We start from the raw sequence: 25937 nt of genomic DNA, 5'->3' as shown, positions 1-25937 counted from the left end.
ATCTCAAGTTACCCAATAATAATAGGCCAGTTTAAGGCCTTGTCGTTTCAGGCAACAAAATAGCAAAAACACTTGTTTGAGGGATGTGGTCTTAGAGAAAAACAAGCAATATCACTAGGACAAAAATTCACAATCAAGTCAGCTTTGCATGGCTATTGAAACTTATATCTCATTCATATGCCATTCTCATGTCAACACACATCAGTAGACAAAGATGACAACCAAATCTCAAAATATTCTTAACCTGATGTAGTTACAGAGAGGCAAAGAGGCAGTGCCGGGACCACACGCCACACGGCAAGAGGCTGCGGGGAAATTTAGAATAAATTGGGGATTTTAGAATAAATTGTGAAAGCCAGGATTTGAACTCGAGACCTGGGGCTCTGATACCATGTTAGGGCAATATGCTTGTTGTATTACCAGGGGGCCAAAGGCCACAATATATAGTACATGTACAGGTGCAAATATGCAGGAAGCCCCCTAACATATGGGGAAACTACAATATACAGATATATACATCTAACAGTTACATCGTGCATAACAACGATTGCATATATGATAGTTGTACCACGGAAAACACACCGATACAAAATCCATCTTCAGATCAAAAGGCCAGATGAACTACCACATGCCTCAGTACCCTCCAATTTTGACTTATATATACACTGTCCAGCTTAGCTATCAGATTACCCAGAAAGCCAGCCATCCACTAGGAGCTAAGTTAACTAAATCCAACCCCACATGCACATCCCAGAAACAAGTACCCATATTACACACCTACTCAAATCTACTGTCAGAACAACCTCCTCTACACCAGAGAACAAACATTGCCAGCTTCCAAGGCGCTGTCCCCTGAGCTGCTGGAATTTGTGGGCATTTGGCCTTTGGCCCATGGCCTATTATCAAATTCTGAAACTCACATGGCCCATTCCAATAATCAGTGGCAGCACTAGTGGGGGCTAAAGTTTAGTCCCACATTGCTAGTTGGGAGAGAGTTGGAGTGGTATATAAGGTGGGCTGTTCTAGTCCTAGTAAGTGAGTGAGAAGAGAGAGAGCCCTCGCGCACTCCGCCGCCCGCCTCGCCACGCCTCGCCTCGCCTCGTCACGACGCGCCGCGGGTTGCGGGAATCTCGCCGAGCCGAGCTTATCTTTTTGCTATTTGGGAAATTAATTGTGTAATCAATTCTGAGTCATTAACGGACGCGTTACTCAGCCGTTTTGCCTTCCGGATTTTCTGGATCGTGGCTGTGCCGACTCGGACGTGGGCTGCGCCCCACGACCTTCCCGAACCGCACTATATAAGCGCGGATGAGAACCCTAGCGTGCCACATATGCGATTGCCTGTTTCCAGTTCATTGCGCCGCCGCCTTCGTCTTCCTCATCCCGTCCGTCGGCGTGCACCGACTGCCGGGACAGTAGGCCTCCGGAACCCTGCCTCTCGTGAACCTGTACGGGTGAGGGGCAATCGGGTTTTTGGGGAGCGCTCGGCGCGACCATGCGGCAGCACGACGTCGTCATCGGACGACGAGTTTTTCCACACCGACAACTTCTTCCCGGACCTCGGCGACTTCTTCGACAACCTCAACATGGGCGACAACGACGGCTGCTGCGAAGTATGTGATCTTGTCGTTTCTCTTTCGGTTCTCGTTAGAGCTTCTTGTTCTAGTTTCTGTGGTAGATGCGATCGGTTTGTCTTGTTTAGATGTGATCTGTTCATCTACCTTACTAGTCTGCACGGTTAGTTTACTTATTGTTTTCATAGTCATGATTTATCAATTACTCGTACGGATTATTTCATATGGATATTTGCTTATATATTCAACAATCCAAAAACCTGATTTTAGGCAAATCAATTCAAGCAGCATTGCTGCCGCTACTCGACCTCCCTCCTTTGATGGTATGCATTACAAGAGGTGGCGCACAAAGGCAGTTCTATGGTTTACAAACCTAGGCTGTTTTAGCGCCACGGATGCTAGACCCGAGGGGCATCTCTGCGGAGGAGCAGGGAAAGTTTGAGAAGGTCGACGCCATGTTTAAGGCGGCCTTGTTCAGCATTCTTGGGGATAACATTGTTGACCCGTACATGGCTTTCGACCATGGTAAAGATGCGTGGGATGCGCTCGAAGACGGAAATGATCTCACCCGCCTTAAAACGTTAGTGGTACGGTCCGTCCCAGGTTTGAAATGTCTACAACTGCACTCATGCACGGCACTGGAAGAACTGACAATTAATTGTGAATCACTCGTCCAACTAGAGGGCCTGCAATCCCTTGGCAGCCTTGAAAGGTTAGAGTTAATTTATACCCCAGGTTTGGAATCTCTACAGCTGCACTCATGCACGGCACTGGAAGAATTGAGGATTAGGCGCTGTAGATCGCTCACCGCACTAGAGGGCTTGCAATCCCTTGGCCGCCTTAAAAAGTTGGTGGTAGAGTGGTCCCCAGGTTTGGAATCTCTACAGCTGCACTCTTGCACGGCACTGGAAGAACTGACAATTACATATTGTGGACCACTCATCCAACCAGAGGGCTTGCAATACCTTGGCAGGCTCAGGCACTTGGCAGTATACGGCTGCCCTGACTTGGGTCCATGTTTGGAGCTGTTCCCTCAGCTGGAAAAGCTCGAGACCGATAATCCGTCTGTTCTTACCATGTCATTCTGCTACCACCACACCACCCTCCGACGCCTAAAACTTTACCATTTGGTGCTATCAGAGGAGCAAGGGAGAGCGCTTGTGCTCCTCACGTCCCTACAAGAGCTCGAATTTAATGATTGCCCTAGTCTACTAGATCTTCCTGCGGGGCTGCACCTCCTTCCTTCCCTCAAGAGGTTGAAAATATCTTATTGTCAGCGAATCTCAAGGCTTCCAGAAACAGGCCTCCCACTTTCGCTGGAAGAACTGGAAATCTCTTATTGTAGCAAGGAGCTAGATGATCAATGGAAGGGTCTAGCAACGAGCAAGCTAAGGGTCACAATTAAGGAATGCTGGTAGGTTTTATGAAGCCTTCCCAAAATTGTATTCTCAGACAGGATGCTCTGCAGCTATATACATGTACTTCTACATCGGAAATCGGAATGCTAGCTCTTGTGTGATAAACAAGACCAGACGGATATGTTGGGGTTGACTAAACTCACGTGTCCCAGTTGGAAAAAAAAAGAGGGAGGCTAAACTCATGTCTCGGTCAGCCAGAAGAACTCTCAGACAGGATGGCCTCACCAGCAAAACCCAGTCTGCGCATAAATTGTTGTTAGAACCGAATATGCAAACATGCAACCTGTTTTGTCTGTCACTGGTTACTAGTTTCCTCTGCTGTGATAGGAGTGACGGATATATGTCGATAAGATGTGTATGTATTAGGCCATTTTGGTACTGTATATCCTATTGGGTTCATTTTTCTTTGTTTTAGGTATTTGTGATGCTGGTAAGCAAACATATTGCGGTTAAACAACCAAGTTGTTCTTGGATCTTCAGAGAGCACACAATTTTTCTACTGACCTGGAGACTGGAGTCATGCTGTCACTGGTAGTTTGCTTTGTCCACTTCAAGTCGTCATTTACACCAAGCTTTTCTTGCCCAAGTTCAGCTTGTTGGAGTAGTGGTCAGCAGCGAGAAATACAAACAGGATTCTCATTAAATTTAAGAAATTAGAGGCCAGGATAAGTTACCTGAGTGAACGTTTAGATCAATGCAGAAGAACAAGCATCAATGTCTCTTCTCAATTTGTGGAGAACAAACTTATCACCTCGTCCCACACTGTCATGCTGGCATTGGAACTGCATCAATCATTTCGACAATTAACAATTGCTCAACATTTACAAGGGCCAAATTTGCTGCACTGACAAACATAAGCAATCTAATATAACAGAAATAACAGCGGCTAACCTGCACCTTGTACTGTTATGCATCAAGAACAAAGCTTCTAGCAGCAGTAGATCTCAAGTTACCCAATAATAATGGGCCAGTTTGAGGCCTTGTCGTTTTCATGCAACAAAATAGCACAATCACTTGTACGAGGGATGCCGTCTTAGAGAAAAACAAGCAACATCACTGGGACAAAAATTCACAATCAAGTCAGGTTTGCATGGCTACTGAAACTTATATCTCATTCATATGCCATTCGCATGTCAACACACATACAAAGATGACAACCACATCTCAGAATATTCTTAACCTGATGCCATAATTACATCGTGCATAACAACAATTGCACACATAATAGTTGTACCACGGAGAACACACCGATACAAAAGCCATCTTCAGATCAAAAGGCCAGATGAACTACCACATGCATCGGTACCCTCCAATTTTGACATATATACATTGTCCAGCTTAGCTATCAGATTACCCAGAAATCAAGCTATCCACTAGGGACTACGCTAACTAAATCCAACCCAACATGCACATCCCAGAAACAAGTACCCATATTACCCAACTACTCAAATCTACTGTCAGAACAACCTTCTCTACACCAGAGAACGAGCATTGCCAGCTTCCGACGCGCTGTCCCCTAAGCTCCCTGACCCCGATCCTGCAGACAAAGCCAAATGAGAAATGATGCAAGAACTTCAATTCATGAAAAATAAACAGGGGTTTTGACAGTACCACTGGATGATGAGGAGCCGCTGCCCGACCCAACAGAGGCACTCACGACCTCAGAACCCTTCTCGATCTCCATTGATTGGTAAGTCAGTTGGCATCTCATCCTCAATATCTACATACTCATCCACTTGCTCAGCCATTACAGTCGTCTTCTCAGGATTCTCACCCTCCTGTCAATAACAAAACAGAACAACACACACATGAGTCCATTTTGATATCCACTAACTGCAAACAAGAACAATTGAACAACACGATTTCCTATGGCCATTACCACAACATCAGCATTGTCAACAAATGTAGGCACAACACCATTCACAGCGTCAAGCCCAGCAGTATCGCCAACCTTAGCACTGCCCCCATTCATCATAGCACCTCGTCGACTCTTGTTGAGTGCCTTGTTGAAGTTGGTGACGAACCGATCAAGCTCCCACTACGTCTCGATGTCCATTTCGTCGATATCCAGCTCAATCGCATCCCCAAGCAGCTCTGGATTGCTGGCACTCCTCTTCTGCACAATCTGCATCACATTATGCATCTTCTCTTCAGGCAAGCTCTCCAGCCCCACCTTAAGCACGTTCTTCTCCTCCAAGCTCATCTCCCTCTTGTTCGGTTTCCTGGCCTTGGGCTTCGGCACCTTCGCCGCCCTCGGCTTCGCCCGCGCTTGCGGCAGCTCCGCCTTCACCGGCGCAATGCGCCTGCGCTCGTCCTCGAACCAAGCGACGGCCGCCGTGTACATGTCCTCGAACGAGGCGAGGAGGTCGCCGGCGAAGGTGTGGACGCCGTGCCCGACGGGGTTGTACCGCAGCGCGTTGGAGAAGGTGAGGCTGACGTCGGCGGCGAAGGCGTCGTGGGAGGGGTGCTTCCTGGCGGCGAGGGTGGCCCTGACGGTGCCGAGGTCCATGGGGCGCTTGATGACGGCGTGGTAGTCGTGGAGGCCCAGGGCCGCGACTTCCACGGACAGAGATCCAGTGCCTTGTTGTTTACAAGGCACGGCGTGCCTCGTCTCCAATCTCCATCGTCCAGTTAAATCCAACGGGCAGCAGAGATTCAAGACCAAAACGAGGTGGCTTCCTCCTCCGCGCACAGTCAAACCATTGAGATGGGCTTTGCAGCTCTGCCGCTACCGCCGCCGTGGTGCCGGAAAAGGAGGCGAGCCGCGCTAGCTGCTCCTTGAGAGTGAGATTTGAGTACGTATTTGTCGACCGAGACGGATAGGGGAAGAAGGGCAGGCTTCATGGGCGACAGGGATTTTCCCTTCGCGGCTGCACCGTCGACTCGTCGACGAAGACAGGAGGCGCCGACGCGTCGTCAGCAAGCGCCGACGTGCGCAGCACAATGAGACGACGACCGCGACAACCACGACGACGACGCCCACGATGCCTACGACGACGAGGACGACTACAACCGCTGGGCTCCTCCTCCACAGCCGCAACCCTGGGCGCCTCCTCCACCGCCGCCACAGCCGTATCCCTGGGCGCCTCCACCGCCACCACAACCGCAGCCCTAGGCGCCTCCAATGCCGCCACAACCGCAGCCCTGGGCGCCTCCACCTCCAGCACCGGCGACGCGCCCGGCGTACGCTCCCCCGAATGGCAACTGGCCGTGGGCGATACCGGAGCTCATACTGCTCGACAGCGACGAGAAGCAGCAGCAGGCGAATTATGTTTCATGTTTAAAAATATGATTCGGCCAAAAAATGCGTCGTGCCGCTGTAGCCACCCCGACGCAAACGGACGTGCGGTCGATTTCGATCATTTCGGCCGACGTAAACGGACGCGTGCGGACGCTAAAATGGGTCGCGCCGCGGGCAGATGCCCTAAGCTGTCATTTAATCTGTGGCTAGTATCGTGTGTGATAATCCTAGCAAAAAGCATCAGATTTTTGAGGTTACAAAATCATCTGTCCTGTTCGTGCGTGTTGAAATCCGATGAGTTTGACCAGCTTATCGATTTAGCTTTGCTGCGTTCGTCACTCTCACCTGGGAGGCAGCACGGCGGCTGGTACGACGGAGCACATCGATGGTGTAGCTGCGCGCTAAGGATAAATCCTCCTCCTTTTGGTCTTGAATGGTTGTCATCCGTTAGATTTAATTGGACGTTGGAGATTGGAGACGAGGCACGCCGTGTCTTGTAAACAACAAGGCACTGGATCTGTGTCCTCCACGGATTTAATTGTGGCGCACGCCGTGCCTTGTAAACAACGGACACAACAAGGCACATCCGTTAGATTTAATTGCACCAGATGCTCCGCTTGTCCTTCTGCAGCCTCGCCAGGATCTGCGCGCACCGCTTCCGCATTGATTCCCGGAGCTTCGCCAGAGGCGCGGGGAGGTTCTGGTTCTGCTGGCCTTGCCGCCCCAGCTCGCGCTGCCACGTGTCGATGCGGGAGAGGAGAGCACGGACCTGACCCAGCTCACTGTCGAGGTGCTGCCGGAGCGCCATTGCCTCGTGGTGGGACGGCCCCGCCGGACGGAGCGTCAGGTAGCCGTCCGCCGGAAACGTCAGTGGAGGCGGCGGCGGCGCCTTCGAGGTGTCGGCGCGCGGGAGAGCGTGGCGGGCGGAGTTAGGGCTGGGTGAGGGGGCCACCGGCGTGTTCAGCGGGGCGCGATTCTCGGCCCAGTGGTGGTGCGGCGTGCGCCGGCCGGCGAGGACGGCGGAGGCCATCGCCGGCGAGGGTTTGGCGTGCTGGAATTGGTGGGCTCGTCAGTTGGATCCGCGCCGCGGGCGAGCACGGCAGTGGAGGGACGGGGAGATTTTTTCCTGGCTGGTGGTGGGGAAGGAAGAATCCGCGCCGTTGGTTAGCGCCTGGACGGCTCCGATTCGACCTGAGGCAGGGGAAACAGAGCAGACTGGTACGGTGGGGATATCTGACATGTGGGGCATGGTTGCTTAGTGATCCGGTGGGTCGCTTTGGCAGTGGGACATAGAGTGCGGTTGGACCAAATGTGAGCTTTCGCAGGAACTTTGACTTGCAGGGTTCGCGCCGCGAATTGCCTACAGAGCGAACCAAATTTGAGTGTAATTGTAGGAAGGGGCAGTGCCAGGATTTAAAGTCCGCCCCTCCCCTCCCTGTAAAATTTTCGCGAGATCGGGATTCGAACTCATAAAAGCTGGCTGCACGCTCGCTAGCTTTGTCACTGAGCTAGGACTCAGTTCTCAATATCATTTTATTTTCAAAATAAATATGGATGCGAATATAAATGTTGCCGAATAGGAATGTGAAGCATATGTTGGTAGAATACAGATGCGAATCATATGCTTTCTCAATTCGAAACAACTATGAATAGTAAAATAATAGACATATATCTTATAGTGAGTCAAGTGTATAATGATATGCTACACAATAGTTTCATGTTTTATCATAGATTTGATCACTTTGTTACTAGTTTTAGTTGAATAATTGGCATATCGAAATAGAATTACTAAAATATGCTGACATAATTTTATTTGAGTACGGATATATCTATTTCTATGTCCATATCCTCCAGCGGCAGCGGTGAGAGGGCTTTTGAGCGGCGACAACGGGGGGATGTCAACCGGGAGGCTAGGTTGTGTGGGTCGTCAATAGTGTTTCAATCTTTTACTGCTTACACACTTACACGCATATGAAACAATGGCAAGTGAGAGCGCACCAATGCAAGATGTCATATATCCTTGCTTTTAGCTAGTACATACTTCTTCATCTGTTGCTGCCGTGGAACTATGGATTTGCAGCAAAATGTATGTTAGATTATTAAATTTTGCTCTCTCTCCTTCTATAATTTTTATCGCGGATTTAAATGTATCTATTCACAAAATATGTTTAGATACATCTAAATTTACGATAAGAATTATGAAATTGATGGAGTATTATTATTCACTATTATTATTCCCTATTTGGAACGATCAACGCATTATTCGTCTCACGTCGTTTGGTCGCACATCCTTGTAGTTTGAAAATAAAAGCTATTTATTGGTGATTTATTTTGTGTGTATATTCATAGTATTATGTAGTGTGATCCATTTTTTTTGAATGTTTAGTGATTGATATGTTTTTATTTATTACAAATAAATCAGTGAAAATACCTGTTTTCTCATGACTCTAGGATATTTTAGACAATTTTTAAATTTATAACCACACAGCTCGCTAAGTTGCTAGAGACTAAAACTTAGAACAACAGTTTTCTCTTCACTGCACCAAAGCCAGCCCAACCAAATATGCCTTTAAAAACCAGTTTATTGACGGCATGTAAGACGAAGAAGGCAACACGTTCCAATACTGTGCTAGTATCGTAACACTCGACACCGGCCCGGCCGGACGGTCATATAGAGCTCCACTCGCATAACACAAGCAGTACCTAGTTCATGCATCCACAAGGCTAGAACCACAACGAGAGCACAATCATACACATTACCAAGCACCCGACGCTAACGGAATATATTCTTTGAAACGAGGACGCTGAAGGAAATCAGTCGATCACGCGGCGACCTTCGAGCGGCCCGCCTTGGCCGGCGCCGGGCCGGGCACTAGCCGCTTCTCGCCGTGCACTGCGCCGGAGGAGGAGGAGTCGCTGCTGCCGGCGCAACGCTTCCCCTTATCGTTGCCGGCGTGCACCGAGAAGCCACCCCTAATCACATTGCGGTGAGGATGCACCAGAGCTATATTCTCCTCCTCCGCTATCGTGTCCAGCTTCGTCCTCGGGATCCAGTGGCGGCGGCGCCGCCTGATGATGGACGACAGCGGCGAGGACGGCGCGAGCTCCACGGCGAGCCGGGCGACGAGCTGGGCCTTGGCCATGACCAGCGTCAAGATGCGCCTGCGCGCAACTGCTAATTAACCTGCAGATAATTAAGCAGACTGCATATGGGTAGTTAATTTACACGGTAGCTAAAATATACGGATATGTGTAGTAGTACTGTAGTATAAGCTTTGTGGTAGCTCATGGGAGGTCGTTAATTTGAGACCAGCCTGTATTTATAGAGCCACACTGCCACAGATTTGAGACCGTGTCTTCCACATATCTGTCTTTTTTACATCGTTTTCCACATATCTACACGGATGGTGACGACTGGCCGCTAGAAAATTCGCAACAGATTTCCGAGGGTAGTGCCCAGATGAGTACTCCCATCGCAGGTACTGTTACTGCACGAGACCATACGTTACGTTTCTCTCAGCATGCACTGCTCGCATCTCAGCTGGGAGCTCTGTACCGTGTTGGTCTCAGAAAGGATGTCTGAATATTTCGGTCTGTGCCAGTTATTCAGAACTTTTCAATTCGTGGTGAGCCTTTGCATGGATTCATAGCTTCGGCGCTGACGACTGGCTAGAGATTAGAGGGTCTACAGCAGAGGCCACAAAACATGAGTGTGTAAATTAACAGCTAGAACTAAGTTAGAGTACACGCAAGACACTAGACATCTTTCATGCAACAGCCAATGCAAGATAGCCTATCTCGGCTGGATACCTGGGTCGATGAACATACTATTATCCTATAAAATCTTTGGACATAATTTTGTTATGTGCTGATATACGAATTTCCCAGCACGCATCCACCAAATAGTTTTTCATCCAGTTGTGCAAGAATATGCAAACAGGTAGTACAACTGTCAATTTTTCACCTTTACTTTGATTGACACGCGTGGCGATCAAGTGTGTCCGCTATTCCCCATTGAGGAGGGCAACCGCATGAGGCCAGGCAAGGCTCCTTCTTGGTCTGTCACTGCTTGCGGGCGACAAGCAACTCGCCACGCATACGTACAGTACCGTACGCCTCAGCCTATCAGCGACCAGTTATGGGTTCAGATATTGAAACGAGAAGACGTTAGAGACTAGAGAGGCGATGCTCCTCTCAAATCAGAAAGGTTTGGTTGCTACTGTTGCTTCGGAAATCTTGGAAATCCCGAAGGAACAGAAGATCGGAGAAGTTTAGAAAATTTACTTTGGAAACTTGTTGCGAAGTTCAGAATAATTCACTGATGACCTTATTGCCATTTGCCAAGGCCCATCTGCCAAATAGATCATGCAACATGTTTTCAAAATATCCGATTGGCATTCAGAGAAAATATCAGGGGAACCCACAGCCTTACGTTCAAGAACAGTACATGAAAATTGCAGAAATTTACAACAAAAAAAAGAGGAAAATTCAGAAGCCACAGAACAATGGCACGAAAGGACAGTACACGTACAGTGAATAAAATCAGGCCAGGGAAAGATTTATGTGCACAAGGTAAAGCTTAGGCTGTCTTGTAACGCCTGCTGCCCGAAGCCCTGCGATACACGATGTGATCAGGAAGCTTCTGGCTCCTGACCTGATAGCAACAGCAATACACCGCCCTCTCTATGTCCATTTCAAGTCGCTGCTGCTTGACCTTTGCAGGCAGACACTCTTTCTCAGGTCAGGATCATAGGCATTGTTCATAAAAAAATCTCCCCATAAATCATCCCGGAAATCAACTCACGAGCAGCACACACAACGAAAGCTGAATTTTGAATTGCAATTGCAATAGGAGTAACCCTATATTCAATTAAATAGGCATGCCTCAGTTCCATAATTCTTATCGGTAATTTTGGTTCAAATTTTGACGGAAGTAGAACAATGATTTAAACTTCATGGAGAATCTGCCATTATCATCAATATTATGAATGTCAATGTAAATTACAGTGTTCATCACGCATAAACCATCTTTGCCCTACAAAGATGGTCACGTAGGCCCTAACCGAACTTATAACCGCAATTTATGTCTGAGAGTACACATATACCAACAACGCCCACACTTAACAATATCCAATCATAACTTATTCAGCAAACCGCGAGTCACATGATCGCACGCCTCATGCTACAAGGAAGAGCAAAGATAGATTGCTCCCATGCTGTCTTCCTCGAGCAATCACTGGAATGGCCAGCAAACTCGGTGTGCCGGCTCCGACTATAGTTTACAGCCGGGAGATGAGCAGCGGGACGGAGACCGTGGCCGTTTGCTCAGCCATCGGGTGGCACATCTCCAGCATGTCCAGCTCCCGGAACTTCTCCAGAACCCTCATCCGGCATTCCTCGGCAGCCATCTCGCCGGTGGAGAAGGCACCATGCACCGTGCCGGTGTACTGGACGCTCGTGGCCTCCCCTGCAAAGAAAAGGTTGTCGACAGGGATGCGGAGCTTTTCGTAGAGGTCACGGGGCTTGCCCACACCATCAAAGGTGTAGGAACCGAGAGTATTCTCATCTGAGCCCCAGTGTGACACCAGGTAGTTAAGCTGCAACAAGATTTAGACATCATGTACTGTAAGAATTGGAAACAGGATTCTTGATGATTATATTAAATGTGTCGAAATGCTAACCGGCTCAGCTGCATTAGGGAGGATTTTCTTCAACTGGGAAAAGGCAAACTGGGCTGCAGCCTCATCTGACATCTTTTCAATGTCACAGGCAAGCCGGCCTGCAGGCATGTAAACAAGAACAGGATGGCCCGTCGCCTTGTGAAGGTTGAGGAAATAGCTGCATCCATATGTAGTGGATGAAACTACTCCAAGGAACTCCACATTAGGCCAGAAAACCTCACTGAAGTGGAGAACTATTTTGTTCTCAACTCCAACTGACAGTTCTCTTATTGCTTCCTCCTTCCACTCTGGGAGCCTCGGCTCAAATTTAATGGTGTTGGCTTTAAGAACACCCAAGGGAACAGCAATGACTGCAGCATCCGCAACAAATGTTTTACCACTGCTTACAGTCACCTCCACTCTGTTCCAGTGGCGAACAATTTTGACCGCCCTAAAGAAAAGAACTTGGATCAGTACTAAGTACTAACAAATGGTGGACTGAACCATGCATGCTCAAAGAGCATTTAGAGGAAAAGATGTGCATACCTGTGACCAAGGCGTATATCTAGTCCTTTTGCCAGAGTATTTATAACCGGACGATATCCACGAACCATGAGACCATGGCCGCCAGGAAGCAGCACCTCCTGCACCCCATTGCACAGAATATCGTCAGAAATAAAGAAGGGTGTTATGTAAAGCATCAGCAAGATATATGGCTATTTAAGTACTGGGTGGGGTGAGAATCCTACCTGGTCCCAGCACTGGAGCGAGATTGCATCCGCATCAGTGGCAAACCAACCCTCCATGCGGCACAAATACCACTGAAGAACGTCATGCGCAATCCCTTCTTGCCTAAAGCGTGCACCATGATGTCAGATACAATAACCAATACCTTTAGGATAATCTATGCACACAGAGATTAGATGGTACAAACCTCAAGTGTGGATTTTGCTCCAGCACAATTGCAATGGCCTTAGCTATAGAAATATCTTCCTTCATTTCTTCCCTTAATTTGCCAGTCTATACAAATAACAAATGTTATAGGAAATCAAAAGCCAATAATGTTGCAGAAAATCAATAAGCACCAAGAACCGAGATGTTATTACCTCTTCCAAAATAGTCTCAAATATTTTCCCTATTTCTTCTACAAACTCTTGTGGAACTTGAGAGCCGTTAGTGTCATAAAGGGCATAACTGGAAGAAAATATATCATGTTAGTTGAAGCATTGTAGGGTTTCATCATAACTATCTACATACAGATACTAGATGGCCATTTTTACCTCTCGAGATCATGGTCAAATAGCACAGAGTCATCTCCACTTGTGCGGTATAGTGGAAGTCCAAGCCTTGAAATGATTGGTGCCAGGGGATTTTCTTCAGAAACACCATGAAGCCTGGTGCATACAAAAATTGGAAGTAAGATTCAAAACAGTACCGCTGAATGAACTTTTGGTCATATACAGTTTAAATAACACTGTAAAAGCAGTTCAAAGAAAGAACAGAGCTCACCAAGATGCCCCCAGATCAACAGGAAACCCAAAAGAGTAGTCAGTGTGAACTCGACCACCTATCCGATCACGGGATTCAAGAAGAACCACCTGGAAAGGAATCACATTAGGATTACTGATGAGATGACAAGTGTCTGCATCAAAAGGCATCACATGAATTGCAACTAAAACATCGGAACAAGAACACAAACCTCGAATGATGCATTTCTGAGCGCATTGGCAGCAGCAATGCCTGCAAACCCACCACCAATAACAATAGCAGATGGTGTGTGTGATTTTTTACTAACATTTTCACCATTTGAGCCTGAAATAAGAAAAAAAAGGTTTTACCTCAAATTCACAGTGGCAAGCTGAACCAGAAATTTTAAAATTAAGAAATAATCAATTGTGTGTATTGTTTTCACTATCATCTGGCAATGTAGAACTGATTCACATTAAATTTGTAAAATTAAATATTAATATAGCCCATAAAGTCAACTTTTGGGCATATCTACTAGTAGAAGAAAGGAGGCAGTAGGCAATGTTTTCTATGACTTCTCCATATTCAGAGATTACCTAAACTTCACTCTAATGATGAGCTTTGTACGCTATATCTTATGACAATGGATAGGATAAACAAAAGCTTTAATCTTCTGAAGAATTTGCTGTAATTGGAGGATGCTTGTGAGCTGTGAGGTCAACTGAGTTCATGTCTGTGGAGTTTTAGGGTGTTTTTCTAGGTGGAGAGGTGTCGGGCCTTATGGTGACAATTTGCTTGTATGTGGAAAAGGGGTATTCCAAAAGGAAAAAAAAATCAGTTCATACAAAAATAACATAAAGAAGCCTACCAAGCAGTGAAAGTGCCGATATCGCCTGTTCTTCTCACATCAACCCTCCTCTACCCCCTCCACCATGGAGGGTTAGTAGTGAGGCATGTTCCCTGTCTAAGAACAATGATGGCGAAGTAAGACAGGAATATTATAGATTTTCGCTGACTACCCTAACAACTTGACCAAGTGTGGACTGGAACTCTTAACGTAGGTAATATTTGTGTTCGGTAGCTATGCAGTGGACACTCAGATGTGTAAACATTTTACTGGACAGGCAGCTGCAGATTAAAACTATACCTATGACCACAAAGATAATTAGCATGTTTTCTACATGATGCATGTTATTACATGTGAGTGGTTGGGCACATGGCACATTGCAATAAATGCGCAATAGGCATGGCATGTTTTGAAGCTATTGTTTATGATCGTGTTAGTTTGCAGACCTAGCTTTAGCAAGACAACCCGTGCGGGATATGCTTCTAACACTAAGACCCAAAAATAAAGATCCGCATATGTGAGATATGTGAAACTGACGAGAGCACAGCTAAACAGAGCAAATGAATACATATTTTCAATTGTAGCATTGGAGGATAGCGAACCCATACAAAAACTAGATCCACGGGCGAATATTCTGAACAATATAATATATGCCGACTACGTGCATCACAATAATGTCAATCAATATGCCTGGGATGACGGCACAACACTTAACAAAAACGTTACGCACTTCAACATGATGCAGTTTGGGTAACCTGATTTCAGGTATCTATGTACTATTTTAAGTAGTGTAGGAATCCTGTGTGAACACTACACTCTTCCCAACTAATTTTCAGTGCTGAATACACTCTTCCCAACTAATTTTCAGCGCTAAGAAGAGCATAGGACTCCCACAACTCCACATGGACTTGTTATTTTGCAACGGGTCAACTGGTCAAATCCTAGAAGCTTCCGAAGTGGTGGGTTCCCTTTGCGTGAGGTGTTGGTCTAGGAAAAATGTGAACAGCTAGTATTTCGTTTTTTTCTTCCTCCTATCACCGACCACGGAAATGGCAATCGTAGCTGGATGGTTGATGCCTCTTTCGTCTGGCCCACGAGGTCCCTCCCAAGTCCCAACAACCATAAGCGACTACTCAAGTGTCTGGCATAACAAATCAAATTGGACCACCTGGTCCTAGATGGTGGCAAAATTCGATTCCTACACTAATTTTGCATCAGAATAAGAAAAAGCATAAGATCCCCCAATAATGCTTAATCAAGGAAAACACCAGTACATACGAAATCTGGCGAGAAGAAGCATGGGACTTACTGTTGTTCGCCATTTGTTCAGCTCTCCTTCAGAAATTACTACTGGGATTGGGTTCTCCTCCTTGACGTTTACTACTACTGGGATTGGAATTAGAATTGGGCTGGCGATTCGACAGGGGCTGCGGCGAGAAATGCAGCAGGAAGATGAGGAGGCAGGCGACGTAGTGGTTGGAGTTGGAGTTCAGTCCCAGATTCACGAAACAGTTCATGCAGTCTCGCGCGGCCGAATGGCGGAATCCCTGGGGAAATTCACGGTTCTCCGATCTCGATCTCACTCCAGCGCCGAGACACCCATGAAACTTTCAGGCGATCCGGTTGGATTTTACAAGCTCCCACGCACGAGGTAGCACTGCAAAATCAGAAAAATAGAATCAGTAATCTGCTTATTGGTTAAACAACAAAATACGCTTTCGACCGCAGGAAACGGGCCTAAAAAATCGGGCGAGAGGAGTCCGGCGATCTCGGGCAATCTGGGCGCAGCCAAATCGCCACGGAACCGGAAAATCCCCCTCCAGAAACCACGCCGAGGTGATCGAGCAAATTTGGCACCTAGGGCGGGCCAAGCGCTCGCCCTCCACCCAAAAACAAGAGTTCGTCCGTTTCCGCCCTACAGAACCAGGTTAAGATCGTGGGGGAAATCGTGAAACCCACCTGGAAACTGGGCGGGCGGCCGGCCGGAGCAAGGAGATCTGCAGATCAAAATCGCCGTCCGGTGGATTTATGGGAGGGGGATTCCAGTAGGTGGGTGGAGAGAGTCTTTGTGCTTCTTCCTGAGGCGATTTTGGATTGGGGGAGCTTTTTCCTCCTTTTGGGCTCGGGTCTGGCTGGGGAAGGTGCTTTGCTCTTGTTGTTGGGCTCTCCTCTCCAGGTGGCGTGCGTTTATATATAGCCTCGTTCCGGGATACGTGCACCGCCCGGTGACCGGACGCGCGACACGGAGGTGACGTACCCACGTATCGTGCGCGTTCGCTCGGAGATGGACGGCCCGGATCTGCGCGCTGCGGCCCGGACGTGCACGACCACATGTCAGGCGATGCAGACCATGTGGCTCGAGCACCAAATTACACGTGGGAATATTGTTAGCCTTGCGCTTTCTGTGTTGTTCATTCGTGCTCTTTTCAAAAGGGTGCCTCTTTTTTCTGCCACGATGATATCATGGATACACATGCACTGTTACACATGAATGCATACAAGTCTTCAGCAAAAAGTGTGTTTGATCAATCATATCATCATTATTGAGGTGGATGATCGAATTAAGAGAATTTTAAATACCTTCGGGGTTAATTAATCCAACTTGTACATGTTTGGTCTTCCACGATTTTTCGGCCGAAGTTTTGAGACAACGGTGTCAAGTTGGATCACGTCTAAATCCCTCGTATACGTCATTAAACTTTTGTACTGCAAATTTAAAGACAAAATTAGCACTACACGTGTCAAAGTGAACTAGAATGGGATTTAGGTGAAATCACACTTTCATGGGCGAATTTACTAGGCAGTCTTCTGTAGCCTCGAGCCCACCCGCCGTTTTTAGTGAGAACCCGTCAAATACGTATTACTCAAGTATGATTGATGATGAAGGATCAAAATTCCAATAGTAATAGAAGCAAAGAACTGTTAAAAATGGAGCTAAACTGAATACTTTAATGACCTAAGCCTTATGTGGTAGGTGCAAGGCTTATTGTGCATCTCAGTTTCGAAATTATGTTGTAGACTGGGTTGTATTTTCATTTGAAACCATGTTCTGAGTATTTTGAGCCTACCACGCTTTCATCTTGAATTCCCCACTGCCCACTTACATCTCAAGTCAAGATGCTAATAGGGAGTTAGAGCATCTCCAAAGGGATTTGGGGGACGCCGGCCAAAAAAACGACCCAGTCGCGTGCCCCAAAGGCCGCTTCGGTCCGGACGTGCTCCAAATGTTGTCCGGCGTCCCTCGCCCATCCCCTGTGTATAGAGTCTCTACCGGGGACGTCGGACACAACTTTTACACTTACTTTTTGTTTGGAGGTCGCGTTTGGGGGACGTGGCTAGAAAAGGGACCTTTTCCAAACGAAATTTTTGTCCGGACGTCCCCCAAATGACTAATCCGGCGCTTTGTCCGAACATCGTTTGGGGGACGCGACTGGAGATGCTCTTAGAGATGACATTTGGGAGGGTATATGCTATAACTTAGTTTGTCTAGATCTTTTGTCATTTTTCTTGATCTAACATACTAGCGTGCCCAGTTTATGAATAGAAGTCAAATCGAGCCGAAAACTAAAATAACGACTGTAGTTCACTTTACCGAATAACATTGCATTCTCCATATTCTTACATGAAGTGTAAGTCTTTTTACAAAGAAAAATTATATTTCTAAAAAAAGCTTGTATTTCCAAAGAGTAACATTGCATTTTTAAAAAGCTTTCTTTGGATTGAGCCTTCACTTGGTCCAACAATAGGCAGAATCCAACAATGGAAAATATTGATAGAGCATTCATAAACATATATTGGGCTCAAACCTTCCCAAACTTCTCCATTTCACCCCTCACTCATTTTATATCAGATCACGTCCCTCCTATCGCCTCCATCTTAACCTCCGTACTGCGTCCCACCTTTTTTAGGTTTGAAAACATCTGGATCTCCTGCCACCAAACAGTCAACGACCTTTGGGCCTCCATGCAGCCCTCGACCGACGCGGGCCGAAGCTTGGTCGCAAAAATCAAACAAACTAGGTTCGCGCTCAAAAAATGGCGAAGGGCGATCTTGCCTAATCACCTGATTGGAGCCAACTGCAAAAATGTAATCTCACTCATCGACTTAATCGAAGAACATAGGCAACTCTCCAAAAACGAGTTCAACCTTAGACATGTCATCATAAAAACCATTCGCCGAGCAATATGATTGCGGGTGGACAATTGGAAGACAAGATCCAAAATTAAATACTTGATTGATGGCGACAAAAATATTAAATATATCCACATTTGCGCATCCAGCCGTCTTAGGAATAATAAAATCTCTATAGTAGAACAAAACAGTATATAATTTTCTAACCACTTGCAAAAAACCGAAATCATCACCTCCTTCTTCTCTAATCTCCTTGGAATCTCAACCGATACAACTTAGAACTTCACGTTAGATGAAATCTACCAACATATCCATCATTACCTTTGCCACCTCGACGACCCCTTCTCATCTGACGAAATCATAGACACTTTCTTTGGCATGAACAACTCGGCAAGCTGGGGCCTAGATGGTTTTGGGACGGGTTTCTACCAAAAAAAAGGTACCAGATTAACACAATTACACGTGGCTCGAGCACCAAATTACACGTGGGAATATTATTAGCCTTGCGCTTTTTGTTATTCGTTTGTTTTCTTTTCAAAATGGTACATTTTTTCCTGCCACGAGGATATCATGGATACAATTCACTTCAAACCTGGATTACTTTTTCTCTTGCTCGTGCATGGTTAACATTTTGCACGTGACGCGTAATCTCGTGCATCATGTGACAGTATTTCATTGTTTCAAGCACATACAGAATCGAAAGGTCCCTCAAAGACAAAAAGACGGGTTTTTCACATTGAATTTGATGGTTGGAGGGAAATTGAAAGCTAAGAACCGGTAATTGAGACCCCCGGGGACGAAGAGAAACCTTCTACTTTCGCCATTTTTCATAGGTCCCTTGCTTCTCCTCCGGGCGATCTGGCGCCACGAGATGGAAACTGTGGGCCTACAATCACAACACAATTTAAAATTTCTTCAATGTTAGGGTTAAGTGTTATTGGTGACATTGTTTCGATAGTGGTAATACACTATTACACATAGGATGAATGCATAGAAGTCTCCAACAAAAGAGTGTTGAAAATGTGTGTTGAACAATCGTATTACCGTTATTGGGGTGGATGATCGAACTAAGAGAATTTTTAAAACCTTTGGAGTTAATTAATCTTGCTTGCACATGTTTGGTCTTCCATGTTTTTTTGGCCGGAGTTTTGAGATAATGGTCAAGATTAAGGTGTCAAGTCGGATCACGTCGTCTAAATCCCTCTTATCGGTCATTTAACTTTTCTGCTGCAAATTTGAAGACAAAAATGAGATTTAGGTGAAATCCTACTTTCATGGGCGAATTTACTAGGCAGTCTTTTGTAGCCTCGAGCCTACCATCCGTTCTTAGCGAGAACCCATCAAATATGTATTACACTCAAGCATGGTTGATGTCTTGATGATGGAAGATCAAAATTTCATTAGTAATAGAAGCAAAGAACTAGAGCTAAATTGAATACCTTAACAACCTAAGCCTTATGTGGTAGGTGCAAGGCTAGTTATATATGCATCTCAGTTTTGAAAATTGGAAAGTATTATCATTTGAAGGAGTCTTTGTTGAGCCTACCTGCTTTCGTATCGAATTCCCCACTGCTCACTTACATCTCTAGTCGATATGTGAAAAAGGAGTTAGAGATGACAATTTGGAGGGTCTTTGGTGTAACTTAGTCTGTCTAGATCTTTTGACATCTTTCTCGATCTAAACTTATTAGCGTGGCCAGTTTATAAACTGCAAGAACAACCGTAGTTCAGTTTACCAAATAACAATGCATTTCCCATGTTCTATAACCGTTTTTATTAAGCTTGAATTTCGAAATGAGTAATAGTAGTCACTGCGTTATCACTGGCCGTGATCAAGGGTGCTCGTGAAGGGTGTGCGTGTAACGCGAGTGTGATCGTGTACATTTGTGTCTACATCGTCCTCGATCGTAATCGAAAAGGACGGATCCTGTCGCCTCGATCGTTTTCGGCCCTGGCCTGCGGGTAAGCAGCGCGTCCTTTTCGTGCATTCACCGGCCGTGTACGTGTACCCGCGGGTTCGATCGAGGCCCCGCGCGCGTGGGCATGTCCACGTTCACGTCCTGCTCGACCGCCCTCGTTGAAACTGGCGCCATGCAGCCTGTCCACAACGGCCGAGCGAGACACGCCACAAGCGTGCTGGTCGCAGCTGCCCCTACAACCTTGTTTTCAAGATTCTACACCACACAAATTAACACAATGACGCGCGTGTCAATGAGCACGAGTGGATTATTTATATGCACTAAAGATCCCTGTCTTCGGCCCTAGCTCGTTCTCAAATGCCCCAGGCATGTCCATCTCGCTTACAAAATTACAACAGTACACACATGTGTCACCATGTATTTGGATAACATATATCCATATAGGGTGTGTTTGGTAGGTCGGGCCAACCCAGAAAATCCCATCTCAACAGAGATTTCTGAGATTTTAGCTGTTTGGTAGGTCGGCTCTCCCAAGTGGGCACTGCCCAACTCACCCGGAAAAGGCCTCTCAGCCCTGCCCGACGGAGAAGCTCAAATCGAGCTTCGCACCCGGCGAGGGCTGACCTCGCCGGAAAAACCCCCGCGCCTCGCGGCCGGGCCAAAATCCAACAGGGGTCGGACCGGTCTCGCTCATTCCCCCGTAACCGCTCTCGCTCCAAAATCGCCCGCTCTTGACGCCGCCCTGCGCCGCCTCCTCGACGCCGGACGCCACCGCCTCGACGCCGGACGACGCCGACGGCCGCCCCGCGCCTTCACGCCGGAGCTCCTCGCACGGGACAGCCACGGTCGGCGGAGATCCTTCGCCACCGGAGCTCCTCGCCGAGCACACGCGATCGGCCACGGCCTCGCGCCGGACGGCCAGCTCCGCGACGACCAGCCACGGCCGGCGCCGGACGGCCAGCTCCGCGACGACCAGCCACGGCCTCGCGCCGCCACCGGAGCTCGGTCGACGGAGCATCCTCGCCGGAGTTTCGTCGCCGGGGACCCGATTGCGTTTCGACGGGGCCTCGCGCCGACCTCCGCGACGTCCACGGCCTCGCGCCGCTGTCGACAACCTCGCACCTGCCGTCCACGGCCTCGCGCCGCCATCCACGACCTCCAGCCACGGCCGCCATGGCACCACAAGGACCCGATTGCTTTTGTGTCATATATTTAGGGACCCGATTGCTTTTTATTTTGTATAGCCCGGCTCTAGTCATACATGAGCACCAAACAGCTTCTCTACTCAGAGATTCTCAACACACCCGGCCTAACAAACAAAGGCAACAATCTGTACTGAGCATAGTTGAGGTCAGCATAGCTGAAGAGAGATGGAGAATCTGAGTAGCCCCAGGCTACCAAACACACCCATAGTGTGGCTACTGGCTAGTCACATGACCCAAATTTCATGGAAATCCAGTTGATCGATCCGATCCATCCATTTGTGGAATGTATCACGCGGAGACGAACTGCTTCCATAAATATATAGATATATAGGGCTTGAGTGCTTGACTGCTCACCGGAAGCATGACAATGGATATCTATGACCGGTGTATCCGCTGGGTAAAAATCCTATTAGAAGTATGGGTATGAAACAAAAAAAAAAGATCTATGGACATATAACTGGTTAAATATCAATGCCCATCGGTAGAGCGGGTACGGGTATATGATTCTAGCATCCATACCCACATACCCATTCACCCGTCCAAAATTTAAGAAGTGGTAATGATCTAACATGCTTAATTTTCCCCCTATTCACACATCCACGTAGCTAAGCTAAACCTCACATTTTTCGGTCCCACACAATCGGTGGAATGTTACTACGTAGTTAGGATTTGAAACCCAATTTAAGATCACTTCACCTCCCGATGTTTGATGTTTATGGGAAAGTGCTACTGTTTATGAGAATATGATGCAGTGTATAATATGTTCTAGTTCATAATTATGTGTTGATATTTGTAATGTGTAGTTTTTATAAATTATGGTTACATGTTGTTATTTACAACTAACTTTTTGTCAATTTCATGTGTTATAAAAGCATATATTTTTACCTGCACGTATCTATTTACCCTGGCGGATGACGGGTATGAAAAAAAACTTCTACCCGTTGGCGGTATGGACAGGGGTGGCGGGTAAGATGAGAGTGACGTGTACGATTATGGGTGGCTCCAGCCGTACCCATACCATGAGGGTGCCATCCCTCACTGTCCATTAGTGGAATTTTCTAAGCAATTACTTTTTCAAATATGGCGAGTAAATTTCCTTTTTCTTATACGACAAAAGTTAGCATCAAGTCTGTGGTTAAGAGAGTCGTCCCGTGAGGCCGGTCGTGAAGGGCGATCAGATAATGCGAGTGTGAACGTATTATCCACAAATCAGTGTACGTTCGCGTATAAAGTCAAACCTTTAACATTTTAAAGTTTAACCATGGTTATATAAAAGTCACTAACATTTATGTCACCAGATTATTATTATTATATTCATGATATAATATATTTTTATCACATGGTTATTCTTGGTATAATAAATTTTGTTATATTTTTATGTAAACTTGGTCAAGGTTTAAAGTAGTTTGATTGTTCATGAAAGCTGAAAGTACATTGTTTCGTCGATGGAGGGAGTACTTTCATTTAGGTCAGCATCATCCTTGGTTAACGTTTCGGGTATATATTACGGGGAGAAAGAGGATGAGATCTAAAAAAATACCAATATAGTGTTTTGTACCCTTTGCCGGCGATATCACCGGTCCGCCATGCATTCGGTGGCCTTGGGGCCTTGGAGGCCCTCTCGCCGGTGATTGGTCTTGTTCTTTTCTTTTGGTATTTGAAGTGTCTTGTTCGGAATGGTACGGATCCAACTACGTTCTGAAGTCAGAACAATGTCCTCCCTTCCCTATAATTAGTCCAAAGGTTCGCCTAGCGCCTATGGAGCGCGTGTGGAGTTGTCTTCCTGACGGATCTCCTAGAATCCGGTGTTCGTGTCAATTGGTATAGTTACAAGTCCGCGCTTTCCGATCTATAGTTCTCATTTTTTATGATGGTTCTGCTTTGATGTGCTAGTTCTTTGGTGCTAGGGACCAATACCACACTGCGTACCTGTAATATCCCAGGTAATGGGGTTACAAAAATAGAGGAAACAGATGTGTGCATTGCATTCATGCATAGAAAATCTGGGGAATTTTCGCGCTTTAAAGTAAAACAGATCCACGATGAATCGAAGTTTCACTTGACCTTGGTGGAATTGAAGTAGCTCATCAAGTCAAGCGCTATAAACCTCAATGTGACTTTGTTAAAACCTTGTTTTGGGTAAAGATGATTTGATCTATGGGGTTAGATCAAATGGAACTAATAATCAACACACCAACACTTTACTCAATGATCAACCACTTGATCTTATTAAAGATCACAACATGATATTCCTTGCCGTAACATATGAACATCCATTTAATTGGAAATCAAGTAACAATAATTGGAGAAACCATTCTTCACTCATCTTCTCCATGTCTTAAACTAATCCATGATCCTACCATGAACCTCATTGTATTTATTTATCTCATTCTTGGAAACATGACAAGGAGATCAACTCTAAAAAAATATATTCTTCTCTATTCCAAATCTTTTAAAGTATCAAACCTAGAGAGGTGAGAGTTCCATTACAATTATTAGGGAAGCAATAACAAACCTTGAGTTAAACCTTGGATATACATCCAAGTATTCAAATCATCATCTCTAAGAGAAACCCTAGGATATTATCCAAGACAATTTCTAGAGAGATAAACCATTTATATTTAACATAGACATTGATGATCACATCAATCTCTATAGAGCCTAACCCTAAGTTAGTATTATAGTCCTTCCCAAAATGAGGGAGACCATTCATACCAATTCCAGCCTTACTTATTAATGAACCAATGATAATCTTTGAACTAAAGTATTAGGAGGTAAACCATTTCATCTTGGTGTGAAGAGATAACCAAATACCAAGTGGAATAAGACTATATCCATGAATTAGTGAACTAAGGAGTGGGCTACTCCAACTAAGTTAGACAATTGAATCTTTAGCTCAGCTACCTAAATAAATATTAGGAGTATACCATAAACCCTAGAATAACTATTCCTGTATGAGAGAACTCAAGCTATGGTGTTACCCTCAAGTTAGTTGAGGAACACTTGGATTCAAGGGAGAGACCTATTATATATTCAAGTGGTTAAACCATCAATCCTTGAGAGAACTCTAAGTAATTTCCTCAGGAATTCTCCTGGGATTTAATCTATTGAGACAACCATAGTAGGACCATCTAGGAAAATAAAATAGAAGTATTACACCCTAGGTGAGCAAGACAATGCTTGATCATGGAAGTGAGAAACCTATTTAATGAGAGATAACTTAGAAGCCAAACCTTGATCATTATAAATTGAGTAATGATCATAAACCCTAAGAACTTGAGATAAGGATATTAAGAACAAGTGGATCAAGCCTAATCCATGACCATACTTTGGAGAAATAGGAGAATAATCCAAATGCTAACACTTATATGACTAGTAGATCTTATTCACCACATGAAATCATAGGGGGATCACTAGTAAGCAAATCCAGACTTATATCTCAATCCCAACTTGTGGATCACTAAGTGATCATAAGTAGGACTATAGCACATCTATAATCCATTTATTCCTCAATCAAAGGAACTAAGGAAACTTCAGAGTAAAACTCCATACTTCATATGGTGAGAAATCATTAGTCCATATAACCAAAGTTAACTATACAAAAAACCATAATCATTCTAGTTACTTTAATGATAAAATGAGGGTAATAATAAAAGTCAATTGGTAGTAAATAAAACCAATTCTCAAGTCCTTAGTAACTATAGGAGCACATGATAGATTAAGCAAATAACCAATTTATCATGCATTGGGGAGAGTAAACTTTAGCCAATGCAATATGGGTCACCTCATTCATACAAACTAAAATTATATCTCAACCCTAGTTATGGTATCACTATGGTGATTACCATATAAACCTAGACCCTAATTGAGAATTAAAACAATGGCCATTAGGTAAATATCACTAGAACCCTAGTGTGGCATATTAATAAAATCTTATGCTTCAATTATTAAACCTGAGAAAAACCATTGTGATACATCTTATAATTAAAACCATAAGTGTAATTATCAACCACTTATCTATTTAATTAAGACCCAACCTTGAGGAGAGTAATACCTACTCCAAGTAATTCAAGGTGTTATTAAATATAATCCTAGTGCCACCTTTGAGGTATGGTTATAATAAAACTTACAAGACCCTAACAAGCAAGTGCTCACATAAAATGCAAGTGACCAATTCCCTAAATTCAAACCAAATTTTAATACAACCTTTGAAATACTTTGAGTTAAAAGTATCAACTATAATAATCCAAATATTTGATTCACAAGAAAAATGGAAATTATAATGAGAGCACAAAATCATGATTAATTAAAAATTGCAAGAGAAAGTTCATACATAAAGATTAAATGATCATTCTAGAACAATTCAAGTATGAAAATGATCTTCTTATTAGTCCTCAGTAATTTCCAATTGACAATCACCTACAAAATAAAAAGATGCAAATTTGAATTGAAAACAGAATTCAAAAATAGAAATA

The 25937-nt window shown here is 45.4% G+C and overlaps 2 protein-coding genes and 1 pseudogene across 2 annotated transcripts; 1 reads left to right on the top strand and 2 right to left on the bottom strand.

Moving 5' to 3' along the window:
• Nucleotides 1–741: 741 nt before the first annotated feature.
• Nucleotides 742–2992, top strand: LOC124671317 (putative disease resistance protein RGA4). Its single transcript, XM_047207707.1, has 2 exons — nt 742–760; nt 2106–2992. Exons 1-2 carry the CDS (start codon nt 742–744, stop codon nt 2990–2992), a joined length of 906 nt encoding a protein of 301 aa, XP_047063663.1.
• A 1326-nt stretch (nt 2993–4318) lies between these two features.
• Nucleotides 4319–7263, bottom strand: LOC124669322 (annotated as a pseudogene).
• A 3912-nt stretch (nt 7264–11175) lies between these two features.
• LOC124669336 (polyamine oxidase 3-like) lies at nt 11176–15641 on the bottom strand. Its single transcript, XM_047205969.1, has 10 exons — nt 15517–15641; nt 13593–13705; nt 13403–13491; nt 13174–13287; nt 13000–13087; nt 12828–12913; nt 12643–12745; nt 12440–12537; nt 11915–12344; nt 11176–11830 (listed from the first exon to the last, which is right to left on the bottom strand). The coding sequence occupies exons 1-10, from the start codon at nt 15527–15529 to the stop codon at nt 11513–11515; spliced, it is 1452 nt and encodes a 483-aa protein (XP_047061925.1). The 5' UTR covers nt 15530–15641; the 3' UTR covers nt 11176–11512.
• Between the last annotated feature and the right edge of the window lie 10296 nt (nt 15642–25937).

This window comes from Lolium rigidum, chromosome 7 (genome assembly GCF_022539505.1).
Source record: "Lolium rigidum isolate FL_2022 chromosome 7, APGP_CSIRO_Lrig_0.1, whole genome shotgun sequence".
Taxonomy (NCBI): Eukaryota; Viridiplantae; Streptophyta; class Magnoliopsida; order Poales; family Poaceae; genus Lolium; species Lolium rigidum.
The sequence above is the reverse complement of the archived record's forward strand: the minus strand, read 5'-3'. Positions and strand labels throughout refer to the sequence as shown.

Excerpts from the sequence above, each read along its gene's own strand:
- LOC124669336 (XM_047205969.1), bottom strand. Across the intron at positions 13,088-13,173 it reads TTTGACCATGATCTCGAGAG|TTATGCCCTTTATGACACTA; the intron begins GTAAAAATGGCC and ends ATTTTCTTCCAG. Across the intron at positions 12,345-12,439 it reads GATATACGCCTTGGTCACAG|GGCGGTCAAAATTGTTCGCC; the intron begins GTATGCACATCT and ends TCTTTTCTTTAG.